At 39.1% G+C, this 24,162-nt stretch overlaps 1 protein-coding gene across 2 annotated transcripts in view; it reads right to left on the bottom strand.

Moving 5' to 3' along the window:
• The window catches only part of ACBD6 (acyl-CoA binding domain containing 6), a 172,628-nt gene extending 149,245 nt beyond the window's left edge, over positions 1-23,383 (bottom strand). The window contains exons 1-3 of one of the 2 annotated variants that reach the window (XM_037506349.2): positions 22,872-23,383; positions 17,984-18,048; positions 14,605-14,701 (exon numbers count right to left, since the gene is read on the bottom strand). In XM_037506349.2, the coding sequence (XP_037362246.1) occupies positions 14,605-14,701; positions 17,984-18,048; positions 22,872-23,093 (384 nt within the window). In that variant the 5' untranslated portion in view covers positions 23,094-23,383. The remainder of the gene's footprint in view (positions 1-14,604; positions 14,702-17,983; positions 18,049-22,871) is intronic. The other variant, XM_054693432.1, reaches the window with a different exon arrangement.
• Between the last annotated feature and the right edge of the window lie 779 nt (positions 23,384-24,162).

The raw sequence follows: 24,162 nt of genomic DNA, 5'->3' as shown, positions 1-24,162 counted from the left end.
CACTGCCCTCTATAGACCACTGAATTCAAAGACAATTCAATTTACTAAATCACAATATAATTGTCAACGAATTTTGGATTTTCCTGACTTGTTCCTGAAGCAAAATTTTTCTGCTCTATAAAATTCTTTAAATAAAAAAGTTTAGGGTCTCCCCAGTGGTGCAGCAGATAGAGCACAGAGCTGTGAAGCTGTCCGCAGCCTCTGCAGCGCGAGTTTGATTCCCGGTGGGTAGGGAGATTCCCACATGGACCAGCAGATCTCTCCTGTCGTGCCCGCTGCTCCCCTCAGCAGTGTTTCTGCCTGTTCTGCTCCCCGCTCTGTCTCTGAATCCTTTCACCCTCCCTTGCATCTGGCCTGTACCCCAGCTCTTGTAGAAATAAAAAATAAATATTTAATAACTAAGTAAATAGTTTATCTTAGAAAAGCGCCTATTTTAAGTATTCTTCAAAATCTTTTAAAGTCCTTCCTCCCTTTCTCTTTCCCCTATTAACAATTAAATATAGCATGAATTTTCATGTTCCTGCATAAATAATACAGCATTTAACACAAATAATCAAAGTTGATTAATCCAGACAGAACACATGTGATAAAACATAGGCACACCCATATAAAAAAAATAAAGAAATAAATTCAGAAGTCAATTTATACAGTGCCTTAACCCAGTTTTCTATTAACTTGGCACTATTGTAACTGGGAAAGCTATATAAAGCAAACACCTGCAGAAGATATATTTGGTATTAAATACTTAGGTATTAAGGTAATCAAGCCAAACTGCAATTTGGGGTATACAAACTCAGACTCTTCTTCAGTACTCCCCCTGTACCACAAAAGAAACAGCTGCCAGATCAGCATAGTTCAATATTTTATTGATCATCTTTCTTTTAGATATCGTGCTGGCATAGAGAATAAAAATATGAATACAAAATCATCTCAATACTGGAAAAATCTGCAGTGTAATGGAAGAGAAAGCCCCTTGCAATTCAAAGTGGCAAGTACACTGAAAGCATGGCCTCCAGAGAAGAGGTACTTGGCCTATCTTGGTATGGTTCAAAGAAGTGGAGAAGATTCCTGTAAAGGCAGGAATGGACACAGTGCAGGTTTTCTGATCCAGCAGACCGGGTGAAGGAGGAGTCAGAGTCCTCAATGGTTTTGCAGGCTTTTATTGGGATTACCAGGTACACGGCAGGCAGGGGTGCTGGGGGGCCAGGAGGCTGGCAGGCCTCCCGGCCCCCAGCAAATCCGCACTCTCTCTGGGCTCTCTAGCGTTCTCTGCTTCTGCTTCTTGGCTTCTCTTCAGCTTCTCCTGCTTCTTTCTCAGCTTCTGCTGGCGTCCCCATGACGCCGCCCTTAAAAGCACAGTCTTAGCCCAGGTGAATCCCATCTACCTATGCCCACACCCTACTCCAGGTGCCCGCCATCAGGCATGCATTCAGGACCGCAAGGATGCATCATCTATCCTGATGGCGGGAGGGCAGAAAAGCCTGACATTTTCTTTACCCTACAATTCCTAAAGGAGAAAATACCCTGAGCTCAGTCTTGAAGGATGAGCATAAATTAATCTAGTAAAGAGTGAGCATTTTCCAGAGAGAGAGAAAAAACAACTTGATATAACATCAGGAGGTTTGAAACAGCATGATGTAAGGCAACTGATACCAATCATCTTAGGTTGTGTTTCAATATAAACTGAGGGTCATAAAGATAAATTTTAAGTAAATCAGCAGTGAAGCTTGAGCACCTCTGTTTTTAAAGCTCCCCACAGAGTATTCTGATGCACAGGAAGGATGTCAAAACAATATTTTTAGGAAATACAACCAGTCTGCTAGTTCTAGAACTTAAAGCCTGAGCAGAGGAAAGACATGGGGCTGAAGTGTGGATATGAGACAAATTATGTTAGGAGTTATATGCCATACTACTTTAGCCTATGAGTAAAGAGGAATCACTTTCAAAATGGGGAAAAGTACTCAGGTACATAGTTCGGATTAGTCATTTTTAGAAGCAATGTGGGAGACAGAATTGAGTGGAACTACTCAAAACAGGAAGAACATGTAGGAAGTAATACAACAGCCAAGACAGGATGACAGGCTAAGACAAATAATGGGGATGGAAAGAAAGTGATAGGTGTGAAATATTTATAAGGTAAAGCTAGTGAAACTTGGTAACTAACTAAATGGGTCACTAAGAAGAAGCAGTAAAGAAAGAGTTAGGGATTACTCCCAGGTTTCGCACTTGAGTAAATTAAGTACATGGCAGTACCATTTTCAATAACACAGGAAATAAAAGAGAAGAAAACAGTTAAAGGGGGGAATAAGAAGTTGACGAGTTCTATCTTGGACTCACAGAGTATGCAGTGTCATTGCAACACCTGAGTTTGCAGTGTCATTGTAACACTAAAGTAGAAACACTCTGCATATTTCACCATATAAAACTTAAGGTCAAAAGGGTCAAGGCCCTCAAGTTGAATACTGTCTGTAGTTGTGCCTGACTTGGCTCACAGCAGTTTTAACTTTTTGAAGCCTCATTTAAAAATCAAAAAATTTTACATGAAAACCTCAATTTCATATATAATGTTCACTATTGAACATTCACAGCAATAACTGGCTGGAGCTAACGTCCAATTCCTCCTTTGAGACAGGGCATGCGCTCCCCTGCCAGCCACAATCCCCATGACTACGTATAAATTCCAACCCACTTCATTCATTTATTTTAATGGCCTGGCCCCTCAGGCATTTCACTTTTTAAAAATCCTTTTGGTAAGTCTGGCCTAAAAACCTGAGGCCTGATGAAGATCACAGAAAAGGTCAGGGCTGAAAAATAAATTTAGAATCAACATAGGCTGTCATTAAAACTGCCAGAATAGTAGGGAGAAATAGCAACATTGGCTGAGTCTTCGGGCAAATAATATTTAATCATGCAGACTATGTGCTTCATGATATTACTATCACCTTAAAAATGGCCTTTAACACATTCAAATCTTAATTCAAAATACACTTTTCCCATGTGTGTTTATTTTAATCTCTTCAGTGACACTTAGTCCTTAACTGGGTTTTCCAATTCTAGGTAGTTTTTTTTTAAGAATTAAAATAGCATTCCGATACCTTGTGTTGTACAAAGCCTAGTTTATTTAAATAAAGTAACCCCCTAACTGAGCATAACTTATCCCGCAAAACTTGAAGAAATAAGAAAGGAGACAGAAGAGGCTTAGAAATATGTCCGGAAAGAGAAATGTAAAGCAATTACTATTCTATGAGAAGGAAAATAGAATAATTTAAGAACTACTTATGTAGCTCTTGGCATAGCACTTCAATGGCATCACCCTATGGAAGCCTTATAGGCAGTATGGTTGGGAAACAAAGTTAAACCCCACGTGGTCTTAGGCTTGAGGAGACTGTAGGCTAAGTGCAGTGTTATCAGCATATAGGTTAGATGACGTTTGTTTTGAGATGAGCATTTTAATACAAGAGAAAATGTAAACTAAAGATTGATTCTCTAGCCTACAGCAGCCAGCGAAAAGAAAACCAATTCAACCAATACCTGATAATCAATAAAACTTAAATGTGAATGAGAAAAAAGTTAAAGACAAATTTTTGATAAAAAATAAAATATGTGCCTAATTATTTTTTAAATAGAAATTTTTAAAAGTGATGATATCTTTAGGTAAGTATACTGCATGTGCAAATTTATCTCCTCTGATGTCTAATGAATTTTTACAGGTTTAAAAACCCACAAATGAATAATAGCAAGTCTTATAAAAGCCTACACAGCTACTGATAGCTCGATAACCACGTACTTGACTATTAGAATTAAAAAGAGTAGAATGTTGATTTTCCTGTTTATGCTATTTATTCATGTACAACACACAAATATACAAAGGATGTTAGTCTAAGAGTCATTAGACCAGTTAGGTGAAGAAAAAAAAAGTTACTAATAAGATCCCAAATAGATATAAAAACTTTAGGATATAGGTGTCAAAAAAAAAAAACAAAAAACAACCCAAGAGACTAGACAACCACGGAGAACAAAGGTATTAGCAACACTAGTGAATACATGAAGCTTTAAAAATTCCCATGAATAAAATTTTTTTATTTATAATGAACTTTGCTCCCTCTGGTGGTCATAAGTGATTTTACTAGATGTGAGTAGAAATGGAGAAAAAGGAAAAATAAAATTTGTGCAAGAATTATCCAGATTAAACTTCATCTATATGTCAGACAAGTTAAGTGCTGGATTTACAAAGAACACTTCTTTAAAAGAAAGAATTTATAGTTTAGCGTTATTGAGGCAGCAATGCAGAGTTACAGAAAAAGTCAACTGGAGAGTGTTGTAGGAAATAGGGTTGGGTGTGTAGCATGTGTTGTGCATGCAGATAATGTATATGATATACAATATGATATGTGGGGCAAGAACTGATAAAGTTTCATTCTATATGCTACCATTTTTTTTGCATTTCCCCATATTTTCATTAAAATTTTTTTTTATACAATGCAGAAAAACAGCTCTACCTTTTTACAAGTTTACAATTAAAGGGTCATAGTTCATTCATTGGTTTTTGGAAACTGAACTTAAGCAAAATGACATATAATGAATCCTCAAATAGCAAAATACTCAAATCTGTTATTACTACTCCAAAGAAACAGAACTCATCACTCTATATACCTTGGAACAATCTTTTCCAAAGAGCTATGAACAAAACAAAAAAAGAGCTACAAATCATTAGATCCTCAAATAACACTGCTTTGACCAATATTAGCCAAGATTCCTTTTTTCTCATCTCCATTATAAAGAAAAGAATGAAATGCAACACAACTCCTGTTGCATTTCCCTTCTATTCAGAATGAAATTTATAATCCTCTGACTATGCCATGTACCCACCCTACCTCACTGCCTATGTCTCTGTTCCCATTTGCATTAACCCACTCACTCTGCCCTGCAGTGACTAGAGCACACCAAGCATGAGCCTGCCTTACAGACTTGCACTGACTCTGCCTTCTCTATGGAATACTTTTCTCCAGAAAACTGTACGGCTCAATGGCTCCTGCAGGGCTCCTTAAATCTATGGAAAGTGTCACCTTTTTAGTGAGCCTGCCTTGACCATCTTATATAAACTGTAACCTCGCCTCTTAACAGTCTTTCCTTCTCTGCTTTCTCTCCACAGCATTTTTCACCTTCTAATATTATATTTACTTATTTTATTTTTTATGCCTGCCAGACTAGAAGCTTCTTAACCACAGGAATGTTTTCCTGTGTTCATTGCTGCAGTCCAGCCCCTAGACTACAACTTATACACAATAAGTTCACAATCAGTAGAAGGAATGAGTAACACCAATAAAAACTTAGAAGATGTTTAAAGCAAAGAACAAGAGGGCTCATTTTATATTTGGGTCACATGAACAGTAATCTCGTACACAGTAGGATAAACCTTTAATTATATATACAAAACATATGGCATTGTCTTCTAATAAGTTGAGATCTATAGAGAGAGACATTGTTTTGGTTTTTTTTTTTTAAGATTTTCTTCAATGCTTTTAATTTTCTTCTATCTGGGATATGTCTTTGTACTGAATACCATGTTCCACTTGTTTTTTTTTTTTTTAAAGATTTATTTATTTATTTATTTATTTATTTATTTATACATACAAGCCCTGGGTACAGTCAGAAGCGTGGGAGGGTGAGAGAATTCACCAGAGCCAGAGTGGGGAGCAGAGCAGGCAGAAGGACCGAAGTACACTGCTGAGGGGAGCAGCGGGTGGCAGGAGAGGTCTGCGCACCATGCGGGACCCTCCTCCAGTAGCCGGGGAGCAGCCGGCGCTGCAGAGGCTGCGAGCACCTTCGCAACCCAGCGCTCAACCGCTGCGCCACTGGGGAGGCCCGAGTGCTAATTTTTATTTTTATTTTTGGCTAATGGATAGGACTAACAGATACCAAATAAGTGCAAATTAAATCATCTTGCCATTACTACTCCAAAGAAATAGTACTCATCGTACTATGTATTTTGAGCGACAATCTTCTCCAAAGAGCTACGAACTAAACAAAACAAACACAAAACAAGACAAAAAAAGAGCTATAAAAATATCAAATCTTAGCTAATACTGATGGGAAAATTTAATTCTTTAACTTGGGAAATGCCCCTTCTATAAATTTCAATATATTTATCAGGCTATAAAAATAGACTTTTTGCCCAGAGTAAAAAATATATTAAAATTCTACAGACTTAAATTTGGTGGTCCTGCTTTACATGTCAATGTTATTTACTTAGAAGTAAGTCAGCTACTTAGAATAGGGTTCAAGTCATGCACATTATAAACAATCTTAATCTTAGGATCTCCCCGGTGGCACAGCAGGTTGAGTGCAGCGCTGTGAAGCTGTCCACAGCCTCTGCAGTGCAGGTTTGATCCTGGCCGGCTGGTGAGAATCCCACATAGCGCGGCAGACCTCTCCTGTAGTGCCCATGTATTTCGGTCGTAAACAAACAGGGAGCTTCAATTAGTAAAGTTGCTTTCACAGCAGAGTAGGTTAGCAATTCTCAAGCCACTTTCTGTGTATACTAGGCTTGCACAAATTAGTAAATATAATGAGAATTGGGAGCCAGTGTTTTGCTGGGAAAATAAGTTACAAATATGGAAAGGAGGAAGATAAAAATGTAGCCAAAGTTGAGATTGGAATTAGAGATATCATGTGAACTTGGGGTTTTTAAGTAGATAAATATATAAATACAGATATAGGATATATACATGAGAAGGATATGTAGGTGTGTTTGTATACACACACATTTCTACAATGAATATATGTGCATATCTGTGTGTCTCCACATATATCTATACATATGTATGTGAGTATACATAGATAAAAGTATATATATGGACCCCCCTGGTGGCATAGGGGTTAAGTCTCAGAGCTACAGCCACTATGGCCTAAGTTCCATGCCCTCTCCCCTCCAGGGAGCTAACCCACATGGTGCAGCAGACTTCTTTCTGTCTTACCTGCTGCTCCCCTCAGCAGTGTCAGTAGATTCCCCCTGTTCTTCCCACGCTATGTCTGGTAAATCCTCTCACCCCCCACATCTCTGGCCTATACCCCATTTTTTCTATGCATAAATAAATAAAAATAAATCTTTAAAAAATATAAGTATGTGTGTGTGTGTGTGTGTGTGTATAAGTGAATTTATTATTTAGGCTTGTCTAGTGAAATCGTCTAGAAGCAATGATATCCAGCAGCAATGATTATACCCAAACACTCTTATTTATTTTCTAAATACTGGTGTTTACCAAAAGGAAACAGAGAAAAACAGTTGCTTCCAAGGTTGGAATCTGTGCAGTGGGCTAAATTGTGTCCCCCAACCCTAGTAAAAGATAGTCCCAAATTCTAACCCAAGGTATATCTTAGAATAAGAACCCCGTTCTTGTATGCATAAATAAATGTCTTTAAAAAAAATAAGACCTTATTTGGAAATAGGGCCTTTGCAGATGTAATCGAGTTAATAAGAAGTATACAGTCAATGAGTATTTGACAAAGGACCCCAAGATACTCCATGGGAAAGGATAGTCTCTTGAACAGTGCTAGGAAAAATGAATAACCACACATAAAAGAATGAAACTGGACCCCTACCTTACAATACCCACAAAAATTAACTTGAAATGGATTAAAGACTTGAGCCATAACACTGAAATCGTAAAACTCTAAAAAACATAGGGAAAAATCATGACACTGATCTTAGCAATGTTTTTTGGATATGACACCAAAAGAGAAAGCAAAATCAACAACTGGGACTTTATCAAACTAAAAATCTCCACACAGCAACAGAAATGATCAACAAAATGAAAAGACAACCTATAGTATGGGAGACAATATTTTCCAATATCTCTCTCTCTCTTTCTCTTTCTCTCTCTCTCTCTCTTTCACACACACACACACACACACACACACACACACACACACACACAGAAAAGGGTTGATATCCAAAATATTTATAAGAACTCATACAACTCAGAGGACTTTCTGGTGGTGTAGGGATTAAAGTCTCAGCACTATCAAGCTATCACCAGCTACTGTGGCATGACTTCAATCCCCAGCCAAGCAGTTAACCCATATGGCACAGCAGACCTCTCCTGTCTCGTCCGCTGCTCCCCTCAGCAGTGTATTTCAGTAGATCTACCTGTTCTGCTCCCCACTCTGTCTCTGGTGAATCCTCTTAGCCCCTAGCACCTCTGGCCTACACCCCAGTTCTTGTATGCACAAAAAAATAAAAATAAATCTTTAAAAAAAAAAGAAATCATATAACGCAATTGTAAAAAACAGTCTGATTAAAAAATAGTCATAAGATGGGCCTCCCCGGTGGCGCAGCAGTTGAGCGCTGGGTTGCAAGGCTGCCCGCAGCCTCTGCAGCACCGGTTCGTTCCCCAGCGCCACCGGGTGAGGGTCCCACATGGCGCACAGACCTCTCCTGCCGCCCGCTGCTCCCCTCAGCAGTGTACTTCATCAGTCTGCCTGTTCTGCTCCCTGCTCTGGCTCTGGTGAATTCTCTCACTCTCCCGCGCTTCTGACTGTACCCAGTGCTTGTATAAATAAATAAATAAATCTTTAAAAAAAAAAGTCATAAGATTCAGATAGACATTTTTCAAAAAAAGACATAAATAGCCAGCAGGTACATAAAAAAGTTATCAACATCATCAATCATCAGGGAAATACAAATTAAAATCACAATAAGATTATCACCTCAACATATTAAAATGGCCATCATCAAAAACATTGGAGATAACAAATGTTGAGATGGAGGTGCAGAAAAGGGAACACTTATACACTGGTGGTGGGAATGTGAAATGGTACAGCCACAATGGGAAACAGACAGAGGTTCCTAAAAAAATTAAAAATAGAACTCCCATAGGACCAGAAATTTCTTGGTTCATAGCCAAAGGAAATGAAAATAGGATCTTAAAGAGACAGGTGCACTCCCATGTTCATTGCAACATTATTCACAATAGTCAAGATAATGGAACAATCTGGGATAAAGAGAGAGAGAGAGAGAGAGAGAGAGAGAGAGAGAGAGTGTGTGTATGTGTGTGTGTGTGTGTAGGAGAGGAGCGAGGGAGAGAAGAGGAGAGAGGGAGAGAGGGGGAGAGAGAAAGAGATGGGGGGGAGAGAGAGAGAGACAGAGACTATTATTCAACCATAAGAAAGAGGAAATCCAGTCATTTGCAACAACATGAATACACCATGAAGGCATTATGCTAAGTGAAATATGTCAGACAGAGAAAGACAAATACCATATGACATCACTTGTATGTGGAATCTAAAAAAGCCAAACTCATAGAAACAAGAGAACAGAAGAGAGTTTACCAGGGGCTTGGGTGAGGGGATGGGATGGAAAAATGCTAGTTATAGGGTACAAACTTCCAGATGTAAAACTAGTAAGTTCTGGTGGGGGAGCTAATGTAAAGCCCAGTGATTATAGCTAATAATACTGCACTATTATTGCTAAGACTTAAATGCCTTCACCACAAAAAGGAAAAATGAATTATGTGACATGATAGAGATATTAGCTATGGTGGTAATCATTCTGCAATATATAAATGTATCAAATCCAGTTGCCATGCTATACACTTTAAACTTACACAATGCAAACAAAGGGTCAGATAGAGTCTGAAAGCTGACCACATATCTGAGGCAAGGGGACGGAAAGGGGCAAGGACAAGTGAGGACAAGCACAATGGACTATTGTGGTGGCCTCTGAGTGCCCTGGTGGTGGGGGCACTATGGTAACTACACCTGAAAAAGAAGAATTCCAAATACCAACAACAATGTAAGCCAACAGCACTTCAATAAAAAAATTTAAACAAGCAAACAAACAAAACCACTGACACAATATTATATGTCAATTATATTGTAATAAGCTGAGAGGCAGGGAACGAGTTAAAATGAGGAAGGGCCTAAATCTAATGACTGTTAAGAATGGAGAGAGAGATCTGGACAGAGACTCTGGAAGAAGGCCATGTGAAGAAAGAGACATACTGAATTTACGTCACAAGGTAGGAATATCTGAAGCCACCAGAAGCCATTTGGGGCAAGGAAGGCTGTTCCCATGGAGCCTTCAAAGGCAGTACAACTTTGCTAACACCTGGATTTCGGACATCTACCGTCCAGAACTGTGAGAGAATAATTTCTGCTGTTTTAAACATAAAGCACTATATGTACTGCTTGGTTACAGCTGTCCCAGGAAACTAACATAGCTTTAGACATCTTGTAGCCAAAAGTAAGAAAATGCTCAGAGAATGATAGAGACTTATCAAGAACACACAGGAGTCACCTGAAGAGGCTCCCAGAGGCCAAATACAAAATGGTGTGAATGGATTATAACCCACTGAATAAAACAGAAATCCATGAGCATATACTGATAAAAACACATGAAGCCTGGGGGAGGCAACCCAACCATGAGTGAGCCTGAGTGTCCAGGAACACTCAAGGACAGGTCTGCCCACTCTACCTGGGCCATTTCTCAGGGATGTATGGGCAGTAAGCCCCCCAGGAATGAGGTCATGTCTTCCCAACCATGACAAAGAACCTCCACCTGTGAATGCTCAACGCTCAGTGCTCCTTCCTTAGAGCACATTCCACTGCATATGCAGGACTCCATCTAGGCCCACCTGCATGGTCCCTGTGGAACTGCAGGCAAACAAGAAACCAATGCAAATCAAATGAAGCTCATGCAGTTTGCCATGCCATGAATATTAAAGCCCTTTGGCTCAGACCCAGGAAGTCTTGTGCCTCTGCCAACATCTAAAAAACAGTAACAGCTAACATATTAGTTTGCAAGCAGGGTACAATCCCAGACCTTTCATAATTCTTGACAATGAATAAATAAATGGAGAGTAAAGGAAAGTCTATCCTTACAGTGGAATGCCAAATAATAAATGTAGAAGAAATGATGAAGTTAAAAAATTAATGAATGTTAAAACTAGCGGGTGATATCTAATTAGTAAAAGGATATTAACATAGCCTCAAAGGGGAAAATGGGAACTTTATACTAGCGAAAAAGATAATACCTTAACCAAGTGATCAAAGTTAACACAACCAATATTGGGAAAAACAGACATCATGTATCTCCTGGTATAGTGCAAAAGTATAGAAGGACACAATTCTGTGTCACTCCTCGTAGAAATTCATAATTTGAATCTAATCATGAGGAGACATTAAATAAGCCCAACTTGAGGGCTATGTTACAAAATAATTGGTCCATATCCTTTAAAAATATCACAATTAAAGAAAAAGAAAGACTGAAAAAAAGAAAGGTCTGCTCCAGATCAAAGGAGACTAAAGAGACATGACAACTAATGCAATACATGATGCTGGCTAGGATAATGAATCAGAATTTAAAAAAAATAACTGCGAAGGTATAAATATAAGTTCAACAGTAATATTAAACCAAGGTTAAATTCCTGATTTTGAGAAAGGGAACTACTGTACATTGTTGGTGGGAGTATAAATTGGCAAAGTCATTAGGGAAAATAGTATGAAGGTTCCCCATTAAAAACAGAGCTCCTATGGTCTCCTTGGTAGCCTACAGGTAAAGTCTCAGTGCTACCATCACAAAGGCCTACTGCGATGGCCTCAGTTCACTCCTCAACCAGGGAGCTAACCCAGAAATGGCGAAGCAGACCTCTCCTGTCTCACACGCTGCTCCCCTTAGCAGTGTATTTCAGTAAATCCACCTGTTCTGCTTCCTACTCTGTTTCTGGTAAATCCTTTCTCTCACACACACACCTCCTCATCTCTGGCCTACACTCCAGTTCTTATAAGCACAAATAAAAATAAAATAAATCTTTAAAAAAAAAACAAAAACAGAGCTCCTGAATGATCCAGCAATTCCAGTTGAGGGTATATACCAAAAGAAAATAAAGTAGTATCTTTAAGAGGTTATTTGTACTTTCATGTTCATGGGAGCATAATTCATAATAGGCAAGAAATGGAAACAACCTAAGAGTTTTACGGATGAATTGACAAAGAATTGTTGGTGCCCCAGTCATATGCCCCATAACAACATTTTGGTCATTGATGGACCACATATGTGACAGAAATATAGGTTCAGTGTGTATTATCTAGGTTTGTGTAAGTACACTCAATAACAATTACACATTGATGGAATCCCCTAGTGAGGTAGTTCTTATAAAGTAATTCCATTGTTAAGTGACACATGACTGAGTGGGATACCACTCAGCCCTGGGAAAGAAGGAAATCCTGTGACTGGATTTATGGTAACACAGACGAACCTAAAGAACATTATGCTAAATGAAACAGGCCAGACAAAAGGACAAACAAAATCTAAAAAATAAAAAAGTCAAACTCAGAAAAGCAGAGAGTAGAAGGGTATTTACCAGGGTTGGAGAAAATGGGGAGAGGTTAGTCAAAGGTTACAAAGTTACAGTTGTGTAGGATAAGTAAGTCTGGAAGTCTAAAGTAGAGACATGTTGCCAACAATTAATAACACAGTGGTGAATACTGGAAATATGCTGGGAGAGTAGCTAGCAGGTGGCCTCATCACAGAAAAAAGAAATGGTAACTAATTGTGTAGATGAAATATTAACTAGCTTGACTATAATAATCATTTCACTTTGTAGATCAGATCATCACACTGTATGACTTAAATATATATAATTTTAATTTTAATGTATATATACATGTAGTATCTTGCAAATATCCTGAGCCCAGGGATTTTAAAAGAACTCATAACACACACAAAAACAAAATCTCAATTTTTGATAATTAGGTGTAGTTATATAAGAGAAGGTTGTTGTTCTTAAGAAACATTGAAGAATTTAATGGAAAGGGATATGATGTCTTCAACTTACCTGAAATGACTCAGAAAAACCTCTTGTTATGTGTGTGTATGGATACATATATGTGTGTAGGTGAACAAGGAATGCTAAAGCAAGCATAAGCAATTGATGAATCTAGATTAAGGTCACGAGAAGTTTCTTGTACTATTCCTGAAACTTAAAAGAAATTATATCAAGTATACATTAATGTATTGTTGTTCAGTTACTAATAAATACATTAGTTAATAATAATGTATTACATACTTGAAATTTGCTAACAGAAGAGTCCTCAAGTGTTTTCACCATACACACGCAAAAAAAATCCAAAGCATGGCAATTATGAGAGCAGACTGGGTATGTGCATTGCCTTGTGATAATCATTTCATAATGTATACAATATATCAAAACATCACTTTGTACACCTTAGATATAATTTTAATTGTCAAAAATAAATTTCAAAAATCATATCAAAATAAAATCCCCCCTCCTCCCATCAAAAAATCCAAATAAGGCAAAAAATTGCCTTGATTTGTATTAGATTTTCAACAACATACTCTTGAGTTAAGATGAAACATAACAGAAAACACAGACAAAGGGTTGCATTTTAAAGCACTGTTCCCTTTATACTTCAAGATACCATGTAGCTTTGATTTAAAAACTATATTTGGGGCCTCTCTGGTGGTGCAGAGGTTTTAAGTCTCAGCACTATCAAGCTATCACCAGCCACTGGCAGTAGACCTCCCCTGTCTTGCCCCGCTGCTCCCCTGAAGCAGTGTATTTCAGTAGATACACCTGCTCTGCTCCCCACTCTGTCTCTGATGAATCCTCTCACAAACCACCTCCACACACCTCAGGTATATACTCCAGCTCTTGAATGCATAAATAAATAAAATCAATTTAAATAAATAAATAAATAAACAGCAACCCCACCTTTATGCAATTCTTTGTAGATGTTCTCTAATGTCTAAATAAATGGCACATTCAAGTGAACAATACCCAATGCTTCCTAAGTCCAAAGTAATCTTTCTATTATATTCCCTAGCACCTCAATTATTATTTTATACTATTATCATATTTTTGATGTTTTGTCTGTTCTAATATTCTTTAAACTGCGTAAGGGGAGAAAGCCTGTCTTATTCCTATCTTATCCCTGTCAATAAGCACTTCGTACTTGCACAGAAGGTACTCATAAAAAAAGACAAATTTACCATTTCTCAAGGTAAGAACGATAAACTCAAACTCTTTCAAATTATGAAATGAATTGAGTTTTTATATGACTGAAATTATTATGCATTTAAAAATCCTCTACGGGGCCTCCCCGGTGGCGCAGCAGTTGAGTGCTGGGTTGCAAAGCTGCCAGCAGCCTCTGCAGCGCCGGTTCGATCCCCGGCTGCTCCCCGGCCACCGGAGGAGGGTCCCACATGGCGCGCAGACCTCTCCTGCCACCCGCTGCTCCCCTCAGTAGTGTACTTCGGTCCTTCTGCCTGCTCTGCTCCCCTCTCTGGCTCTGGTGAATTCTCTCACCCTCCTGCACCTCTGACTGTACCCCAGTGCATGTATAAATAAATAAAAATAAATCTAAAAAAAATAAAATAAAAATAAAAATCCTCTACAATTCAGAGTTCCAGTATTCACAGCTGGTTATGTTACTACTTAAGCAATAGTAATTTTAGATAAATATTGCAAGAACTTTATAATCTTGAGTTTAGAAAATAAAATTTTTAGAATGCTATTTAAGCCTAAGTCTAGTTTTAAACATTTGTTTCAGAGAAGGATGATAAGGTGTTACATTAGGTCTTACCTGAGGATTCCAACCTGGATCTAGTTTTTTAACTACCGCGATATACTCCTGCATTGCTTGGCTGGGGCTTGAATCACCAAGTGCTTTCCATGCTTCCCTGAAATACAAGAACATCCAAAATGATCATGAGCTATGTAAATAACATAAATAGCACATTCCTTATTAAAAAAAATACACATTGTAAGGTGTGGGTATGTGCATATAAAATGTCAGACAATACCCCTTTCTTTTTGCATTTATACTTGTCTTATCATCCCACCTAACGAGTCTTTTTAGACATGTTTTTCCTAATTACCCAACCCCATGAAATTTTAATAACACAAACTAATTGCTTATCTGTTGGTTTTTGGAAGACCGCAAACCAATGTAATAGCTAAGATTTTGTAACTTCTCAAAACCCAAATTTCATCCTTGTTGAAACTATATGAGCTGCTTATGGCATTTCAGTAATGTAGAAATGAATCATCACACAAAATAATATTTCCTGGAAAATGCTTAAAACTTTTTACTTAAGATGTAAGAAAGACACCTTCCCCTTCTGCTTTTGTCTCATCAATAAGTTGCTAGTAGTGGATCCAGAGGCCTCAGGAAAGGACTTTAAGGGTAAGGAGTGATAAGGACAGAGAAGAATATTAGTGAATAAGAAGTAGGAACAAGCTGCAGTTTAAATACCAAGTGCAGGGTCTCCCTGGTGGGCCTCTCTTCATAAGCACTGCACTATGAAGCAATTCACAGCCTCTGCAGCAAGAGTTCGATCCCTGGCAGGCCAGGGAACAACCTACATGGAGCAGCAGACCTCTCCTGTCTTGCCTGCTGCTCCCCTCAGCAGTGTATTTCAATCAGTCTGCCTGTTCTGTTCCCCACCCTGTCTCTGGTGAATCCTCTCACCACCCCACACCCCAGCATCTCTGGCCTGTACCCCAGCTCTTGTATGCATAAATAAATAAATAAATAAATAATAGGGTGGGGGAAGCAAATATTATTTAAAAATGAACAATGATGTACAAAATAAAAATGGAATGTAAAAATAATTAAATAAATAAATACCAAGAGTATTATTTTAGTCCTAGCCCCCTTCTGGGTTGTCTTTTTCTTCTTTTCTGCAATTTGCCAGGATAGGCTTCCTTTCCCTGCTAATTCTTTCTACTCCTAATGAGGATCTACTGTAAAAACAGAACACAGCCCCACAGCTTTTCACTGCCTTCAGTTCCTATGATGAATATAAAATCTTTCTGAGGTTTTCTAAATTCATTTTTTACACAATATCTTAAGAGTTAACTATACACACATCATAACACTACCCCTCAATATAACAATCTATATCAAATTACAGAAATTAAAATTTAATGGTATGATACAAATACATGACCCATATTCAAATTTCCTTGATTTCTCAATGTCCTTTATAGTTTGCTTCTTCAGACCGGTAGCCAATCAAGATTCACACATAGCATGGAGTTTCATGTATCCTTAGTCCTTTCTTGTCTTCCATAATATTGATATTTTTTTTAGTCCAAACCAGTCATTTTATAAAATATCCCTCAATTTAGATTTGTCTGATCATTTCCTCACCTACAAAATGTTCTTGCCAAAATTTTATGGAATCATAATTCTAAAATAAATTATGGGGGCCTCCCTGGTGGCGCAGGCGGTTGAGTGCAGTACTGTGAAGCTGTCCGCAGCCTCTGCAGTGCGGGTTCGATCCCTGCCGGCCTCGGAGCAACCCACATGGTGAGCAGACCTCTCCTGCTGCCCGCTGCTCCCCTCAGCAGTGCATTTCGTCACTCTGCCTGTTCTGCTCCCCGCTCTGTCTCTGGTGATTCCTCTCACCCTCCCGCGCATCTGGCTTGTACCCCTCCTCTTGTATAAATAAAAAATAAACGTAAAATAAATCATGATTAAAATAAGGTCAAACATTTTGGCAAGAATGCCATCTAGATGGCATTTCCTTTAAAATGCCTCACATCAGGGGGCACATGATATCAGTTCATCCCTCATCAATAAGATTGAAGATCTATTAACAGGAGCATCTGCAATTTCCTTGTTTGCAATTAGTAAGAAAATCTTAGGTCACGGTTGGGTAAACATCGTTCTCCAGTATTTTTTATCTAATGGTTTTAGCATCCACTGATGATTCATTAGTATCCTCTAATGAGCCTAGGTTATTATTATAGTGGGTGTAAAATCTAGACATTTTTAAATTGCTGAAAACAAGAAAAAAAAAAAAGCAGGCAAGCATAGGGGAAAATAATGAAGCTATAAAATGTCATAAATTAAAGTAGAAAACTCACAAAAATTGTTACATCAGGTCTTTTCTATAACAAATAAAGTGCCAGAGAACTATTTCTTATCGGTAAGGAAAAGTTACACCAGAATGTAAATCAAAGCACTGCTTTCTTCACTGAGAATGTGCTATACTGTGCACTTACAGACATAACTGCTTTTCATTTAGCTTCGAGCTCGGCTTACCCTTACAGTTGAGTAACAAACAGTTCCTAGAGAGGTACTTTGTCCAGGGACCACACTTTGAGAAGCACTGCTCTCAGATATAAAGCTAGAACTTATCCTTTAGCAATTTCTTCACTCTACAACTTATTTCATCTTTTTCCTTTTTTAACGCCATCCTCTATCCTTTTGATGCCAGAGCTAATGCTTCAAATTTACAACGATAACGAAGGTTTCCTGTTTTATATGCCTTTTTTTCCCCTCACTTAAATAAGGTATGAGAAAATAAGTTTTCATATAATAAGAGGAAACTCTGGGTTATAGCTGAAAAAGTTTGGAAAGGTATAATGTTTTTATGTATTCAGGAAAGCAGACTCGGTATCTGTGTTGGGGTTTTTTTTTTTTTTTTTTCCCCCTCCTCCGTCTCAAGAGGTTACGATAAGTATTTCTTTTTCTTTTTTTTTTTTTTACTATAAGTATTTCTTTACTGTGGTGTGGATGGGAGCACGGAAAGGAAGAGCACTGAGGGCAGGAGCTAAATCAAAGCAGTGAAAAAAGGAGCTTTGCCCTCCCCATCCTCACAGCTTTCTTCCAAGGATTCCTTCAGAGGAGAGAAGGCATGGCCTCGCCGGGTGGTATGACAGAAAAGGAAAATTTCCAGCAACAATTCTTTCTTAGTTACTAAAAAGCGATTCACATGTAATATATGTCTGTTCTCAACTACTTATGTACCAACAACATGGCATAAGAATCTCTTTAGGAGATTTAGTTAAAAGCGGATTCTTTTAATCTCTCCCCAATTGCCTGTCATTAGCACAGTCTATAGCAAAAGGAGATTAATATAAAAATAATTCTTTAATCTGCTCACTACTTTCTAATTCCTACACACCTAAACCATTCCCAACAACCTCACTATATCCGAAGAATTTCTTACCATTTTTGCTTTCCTTCAAAGTCAAAGAAGCTTGGTTTAGGAGTATTGCATTTTCCAACTTTGACCTAAATGAAGGGGGGAATGGGTGAATTAAGAACATATTTTTCAAAGACATGCAGAGAAACTTTTGATTTTCAAATTTATTATGCATACTTACTATTGGCCAGGAAATATTTGCATCTATATAGAATTAATATTCATTACATAAGCAAAAATTTTTAAACACAGTCTACTGTGGCATATCATCTAACACTACAATATATAAAAAATATGGGTAACAAACAGCTGGGTTTCTAAATAATAGACAAATAAAATATAAGATAAATATATATATATTATGCAATTTATTACCAGTTATATAATACAGAAGAACTTTTAAACATGCAATAAATAAGCTTCAAGTTCAGTATCAGAATTCATAATGCTGATAACTTCTGCTGATTTTCCATAACACTATTAGTATTTGACCTCTCCCAAATTCCAGAATAGCACATACACTTTTTAAAGTATCCTTGTAGAGATTTAATCAATAAAATTTGCTGCAAAAACAAAAAAATTTCAAAAGTTTCTCAACAACAGCAATATAAATTCTATCCCACAGCAATCTTCTCTTGTTTTTTGTCACTACTTATTTTTAATCCTCAAAGAACATCTGTGGTTAAACTAACAGCAATTATGCATAAGTGAAATTTGCATAATGTGACTGATACCTATCTATTTCAACATGCAGCCTGATTTCTGCAGCCAGAAGGTATCTCCCTTTTTTAGGAACTCCCACAGCATTTACTGTATGTATTTCTGATCACACTTTCTATTTTACCTTGTCATAGAAAGTTTTATGTAAAGTCTCATCTTTTTATTAGAACACAGCCTCTAAGAAAGCTCCCTTAATTCACTCACTACTAATACCATGCCTAACTTAAGGTAACAAAAATTTTCATTGAATAAAGAATATATTAGGTATGTGTTCAACAAAATACCTATTTTCCCTTTCTTATGAATCCCCACAGCACTTGAACCCAATCCACTTCTCAGGACCTTTCCACCACGTCTTACTACTCTTACACTCTTAGATTTTGTTAATATCAAGCTAATGCCATCATTTAACCCACTGATCTACTTGTTGCCTTAGGGACTTTTATTCTAAGTTTTGCTCTTATTATCCTTTCTACCTGAAAGGAACAATATGGAACCTTTTGCTTTTACTTCTTCCATCAACTTTTCACAATGCTTTTAGCCCCACTCAAGTTTCAAATACGAAGAGCCCTTTCCATCCACAGAGAGCTCAGTCTGAGCTCATTTATAACAATTATCTGAATTCTCAATAATTATCATCTCTACCATTTGCTTAACAATTAGTCACATAGTAAAGTCTGGTCACTAGTAAAATGTATGCACAATTGGACAGGAACAGCCCTGCTATGATAGGACAGAGAAGAGCAGGAGCTGCACTTTCTGAACAGTCATCACAAACCAGATGCTTCACATATGTTAAGTCAAATGAGCCACACGATAATCTTGGGAGGTGTGCCATTACCTTTCAAGAAAAGTATTCTATTTTATATTATACTATGTTATTTTTATAAAATGCCTTTTTTTAAAGAACTATAGAAAGTTGAAGAAGGTGCCATAGCTCACAAACTGGTAAATCCAGAATTCATAATTGGGATTTGAATCCAAAGTCCAATATTTCTTCACCACATTGTTTTATAAGCTGCCTAGGCTCTTGGCTTCAGCTTTAGCATCTTTAAAATCATTTGAACTACTGGACTATTAAAAATTTGAAATTATATAAACTATTAGACATAAAACAACAGTTATTAGCATTTTTGGTTTTTAGTCAGACACCAGGAAAAATTCCAATATCTGCTCGCCATTTCTCCTACAGAAATAGAATTATCAGATGGACACACATGGTCATCCAGCTACACATCACATGTAGCCATGCAACTCTAACCCAGGTTGGGGGACTGGATAAATAACTTCCTTAAAAGAAAGAGGGACTGTCTTTCCCCTTCCCTTTCCCTTTGTCCTGGCTAGAACATGTATGTGGTGATGGTGAGCCATCTCTGGCCATGGAAAGAAAAGTATTTCTCCAACTTTTTGGTCTTAGAAATTGAGGACTCAAAGGAGCCAACATAATTCAGTATGCAGAAGGGCTCTGTGTGTACCGCCACCCCATTTCATCACACAATGTCAAAAAATATTTGTACTCAAGAGTTGATATTTTTTAAGTGAAGGTGGTGTTTTATTTTACTCTGAGTACAGGGCATTAAAAAAAAATAGGAGTACAGTTTGCTGCCACTACCTTGATTGATGCTAATGTATCAACAGTTATATGCACCATGACAGCACAGAATAAAAGACAAATAGTGTCTTACTATTATTATGAAAATAGTTTTGACCTTACATATCTCCTGAGCTAGTCACAAGGATAATTTGAGAACTGCTGCCTTGGGGAAATGAGAGAGCTACAGGACAGGTAAAGTCTAAGTCCTTGAACGACCTCACGTCAGCCCTATATCACCTACCTCTGGAGCATTATGTGAGATGAAAAGAAAAGTCCAGGGGGGCTTCCCTGGTGGCCTATGGGTTAAGTCTCAATGCTATCACTGCTGTGGCTTGAGTTCAATCCCCAACCAGGGAGCTAACCCACATATGGTCAGCAGTCTCCTGTCTCGCCCACTGCTGCCCTCAGCAGTATATTCAGTTAATCTACCTGTGCTGTTCCCCGCTCTGTCTCTGGTGAATCCTCTCACCACCCACACCTCTGGCCTGTACCCCAGCTCTTGTATGCATAAATAAATAAATCTTTAAAAAAAAAAAAAGATGATTTTGGAGCCACAGGTTTATCAGAGACTAAAAGAGCTATTGTGTTAGGTGGGTTTCAGTATACCTCAGGAAATAAGGTTCATATCTCAGTTTATTTTTACTGTCTTCCTGCCAAGAACCTTACTTCATTCAACCTGTAAAATAAGAGTGCAATTCAGAATACAAAATGGAATTATTTTATGAAATAAAAGTTTGATCTGCCACACAGATCAGTTTTGAACTTTTAGATTTATTACTGAACTTTCAGCTTTATTATTGTATCAAAGGTGCTATTTTTAACAGTCTCAGAAATCTGTTGAAAAGAAAGTATTTAGGAAAGACTGATGAAACCTATGTCCAATGTCACATTTATGCAAGCATAACCTTATTCTCTCAAATTGAAGAATTTTGTTTTCAAATACAGAATATCTCTAAACACACTAACATCAAATTTTTGAAAGGGTGAGGGGCAAGACTCCTTATGGACTACCTGAATGAAATAAGTATACTTGAGACCAAATGGTTGGTTGCCCAGTAATGACTTGGAAATCAGATACTTAATAATGATGATGCTAATATCAACAAGTAAAGATATGACTCAGAAAGGAAAAGAATGTTCTCTAGGGAATTTGGAGAAAACTAGCCTTATACCATCCATCAGTCAGACATGTTACATTCCTAGCACAACACTCAACAAATGCTTGTTAAATAATCAAAAACCTCGTTTTAAAATGATCGGCACTGGGCCAATAGTCAAAGGAAAAACAGATATCTAGAACTTTGACTAGAAAGCAAATTCCAATGCCAATTAGGGGCAATTTTCACTCAATACATGAATTATACCATTTGTACCTACAGTTATATATCTCAATGACATTAACTGATAGTCATCAATCTGCAAAAAAATTTCATCTCCAATCAGTAGTTTCAATTTAAGAATACAAAGGCCCCACACCACCACCACCACCCACACACAACTATTTCTTTTTTTTAATGCAGGGAGTAAGCATAGGACAGAAGAAAAAACAAAGTTATAAATTTTGTAATAAAATAAACTGGGTTATTACTGAGAACTCCATTGCCTCTAGTGTTCTAAGGAGCTGGAGTTTTCCTGACCTGTTATTTAACTTATATTGTGAGCAATTTTTCACATGCTTCAATGTAGACTTCTCAAGTAACTTTATGAGTCTTGAAGGCAAATTATCATGATGCTTCTGTTTCTTTGCCTTTCCTGCTAGCATAAGACCCAAGGATTTTGCACATAAAAGATGCTGAACAAGTATTTGTTGACTATGATAAGGCAATTCTCCTTTTGCTACCTAGCCAATGACACTTTGAATGATGTAAAAATACCTCATTCCATATTTTCAGGTAGAGTTCAGAGCCTCATGAGTCGCCAGCTCCAAGCTAGCTCTAGTTTTAACTAATTTACCCGTATGACCTGTCGCAACCTATTTTTTTGGGGTTTACCTTTCATTTTCCTTAAGAGAAGGGAGTTATTTCATCTGGGGTTTACTAGCTCTGAATTTGTTTATAAAAATTGGATTAGCTATGACTAATCTAATCCAATTAGATACAACTATCTAACACGTTGAAACATATTCAGTAAAAAATTAGATCTAAAATATTTAGGATTTTTTAAAAATCACGAAAAATTTGTATTTTATTGGTATTACATCTCCTGAACACAATCATATTATTCCCCTGGATCGTAAAATATTTTAACATTACCGTATTTACTTCCCTTTGGCAAGTGTGAATGACAAATTTTATCACCCTCATGTGGGAAAGGTTCTGACGCTAGTAAAAGCATCTGTGCAAGGTCATTGAGCAAATCAGGGAAGACACAGAAAAAGTGTCATTTAATATCCAATTAAATATCACTCCTAGGCTAGCAGAAAGGTCCTTTCCATGACCAGAATGATGCTAATCCTTAGGAGATGACTAAGAAACACACACACACACAAACTTCATTCCACCTAGCCATTAACCCTGCACGTTTGCTGTTAGTCTCTGGAGGAAGAAGGAGGCCCCTCCCGGGTCGCTCTCCCGCATCCATCCCGTCCCAGGACTGTACCTGCTTGTACCGGGCATACAGGTACAAGAGCTCCTCCCTGCTGGCCACCTGAATCAGGCCTTGGAGGTGCGCTGCCGCCTGCTCAAACAGCTCGGCCAGGCTGCCGGCTGCCTCGGTCTCGGGGCTCTGAAGGGATTCCACATCACCCGAGTCGTCCCCCGAGCTCAGCTCCCCGCCGCTATCACCGGTGGTGGCCCCGGCGGGCAGGAATGGCGAGGCCATGTGTCCTTGCTCGCTCCGTCCCTCTCCGTCCGCTCGGCCCGGCTCCGATCGGGGTAAAGCCGCGTCGGGGGCCTGGTCCACCAGTTTCGGTCCTGAGCCCCAGCCCGAGCCGGACCCAAGCGCACCCCGCGCGCCCTCACCCAACTCTGCCTCCCTCCCACTTCCACTTCCCGGGCGCGCGGGCGGGCTCCGCTGGCCGCGGCCGCTCTCGCCTGGACTTCGGGCTTCCTTCGGACTAACAGCGATCGGGCTCGCCGGGGGGCCTCCAACGGCGCGGGGGTCTAGGGGCCCCGGCGCCGGGAGTGCGGGAGCGGGCGGCGGGGGCGGGGCGGCGGGGGCCGGGGGGCGGGCACGGGAGCGACGTGCGCGCGGGGCCGTGCGCGCCTGAGAGCGCGCCCGAGCGCGGGCCCGGCCTGGGGAGCGTGGGCGGCGCTAGGCTGGGCGCCCCTCCCGCCCGGGGGAGGGGGGGGCTCGCGGGGCCGAGCTGGGGAGACTCTGCGAGGGGAAACTGTCGCTCGTCGTTGGGGGTGTCCGTTCACCGTTTGGCTGAAATTACTAGTCACAAACTCTGAAGCTTTCCTCAGCCCAGGCCTTAGGGGCGGGGGAAGGAGGCCGTCTATTAGGGAGTGTAGCGATGAGAACAGCGTCGCGGGAAACACGGAGCTGAAGACTAAGGTTCCGCCTCCTGGAGCTTGTGTTCCGGGCGCCCCCCCCCCACACACACACACCCCCCACCCCACCCCCGAAATACTTGGGATCCCTGCACGCTTCGGATTTGTTGCTTCAGAATCTGGTTCCAACTTGAGTAAGCAATGAAAAACTCGGAGATGGGGGCTTCACGTCCCAAACTGTGTGATTAACTGGTCGAAAGACTTCTGTCTTGCTTTGCTCTGCCTTGCTGAACCCCCACCTCTTGGGGCACTGAAAATAGGCCTCACAGGTACCCCATCACCTGTATCTCCCCAAATCAGCCATTGCCACTATGCTTTGCGGACGCTGTAAAGAGAAACTAAGAACATAGTTTTCTCATAAAGGAACAAACTACAAACAATTTAACATGATTATAATA

This window comes from Talpa occidentalis, unplaced genomic scaffold (assembly GCF_014898055.3).
Source record: "Talpa occidentalis isolate TD23 unplaced genomic scaffold, MPIMG_talOcc4v2.1 talOcc4.12, whole genome shotgun sequence".
In the NCBI taxonomy this organism is placed as follows: Eukaryota; Metazoa; Chordata; class Mammalia; order Eulipotyphla; family Talpidae; genus Talpa; species Talpa occidentalis.
Note: the sequence above shows the minus strand (reverse complement) of the source record. Positions and strands in the feature narration are given on the sequence as shown.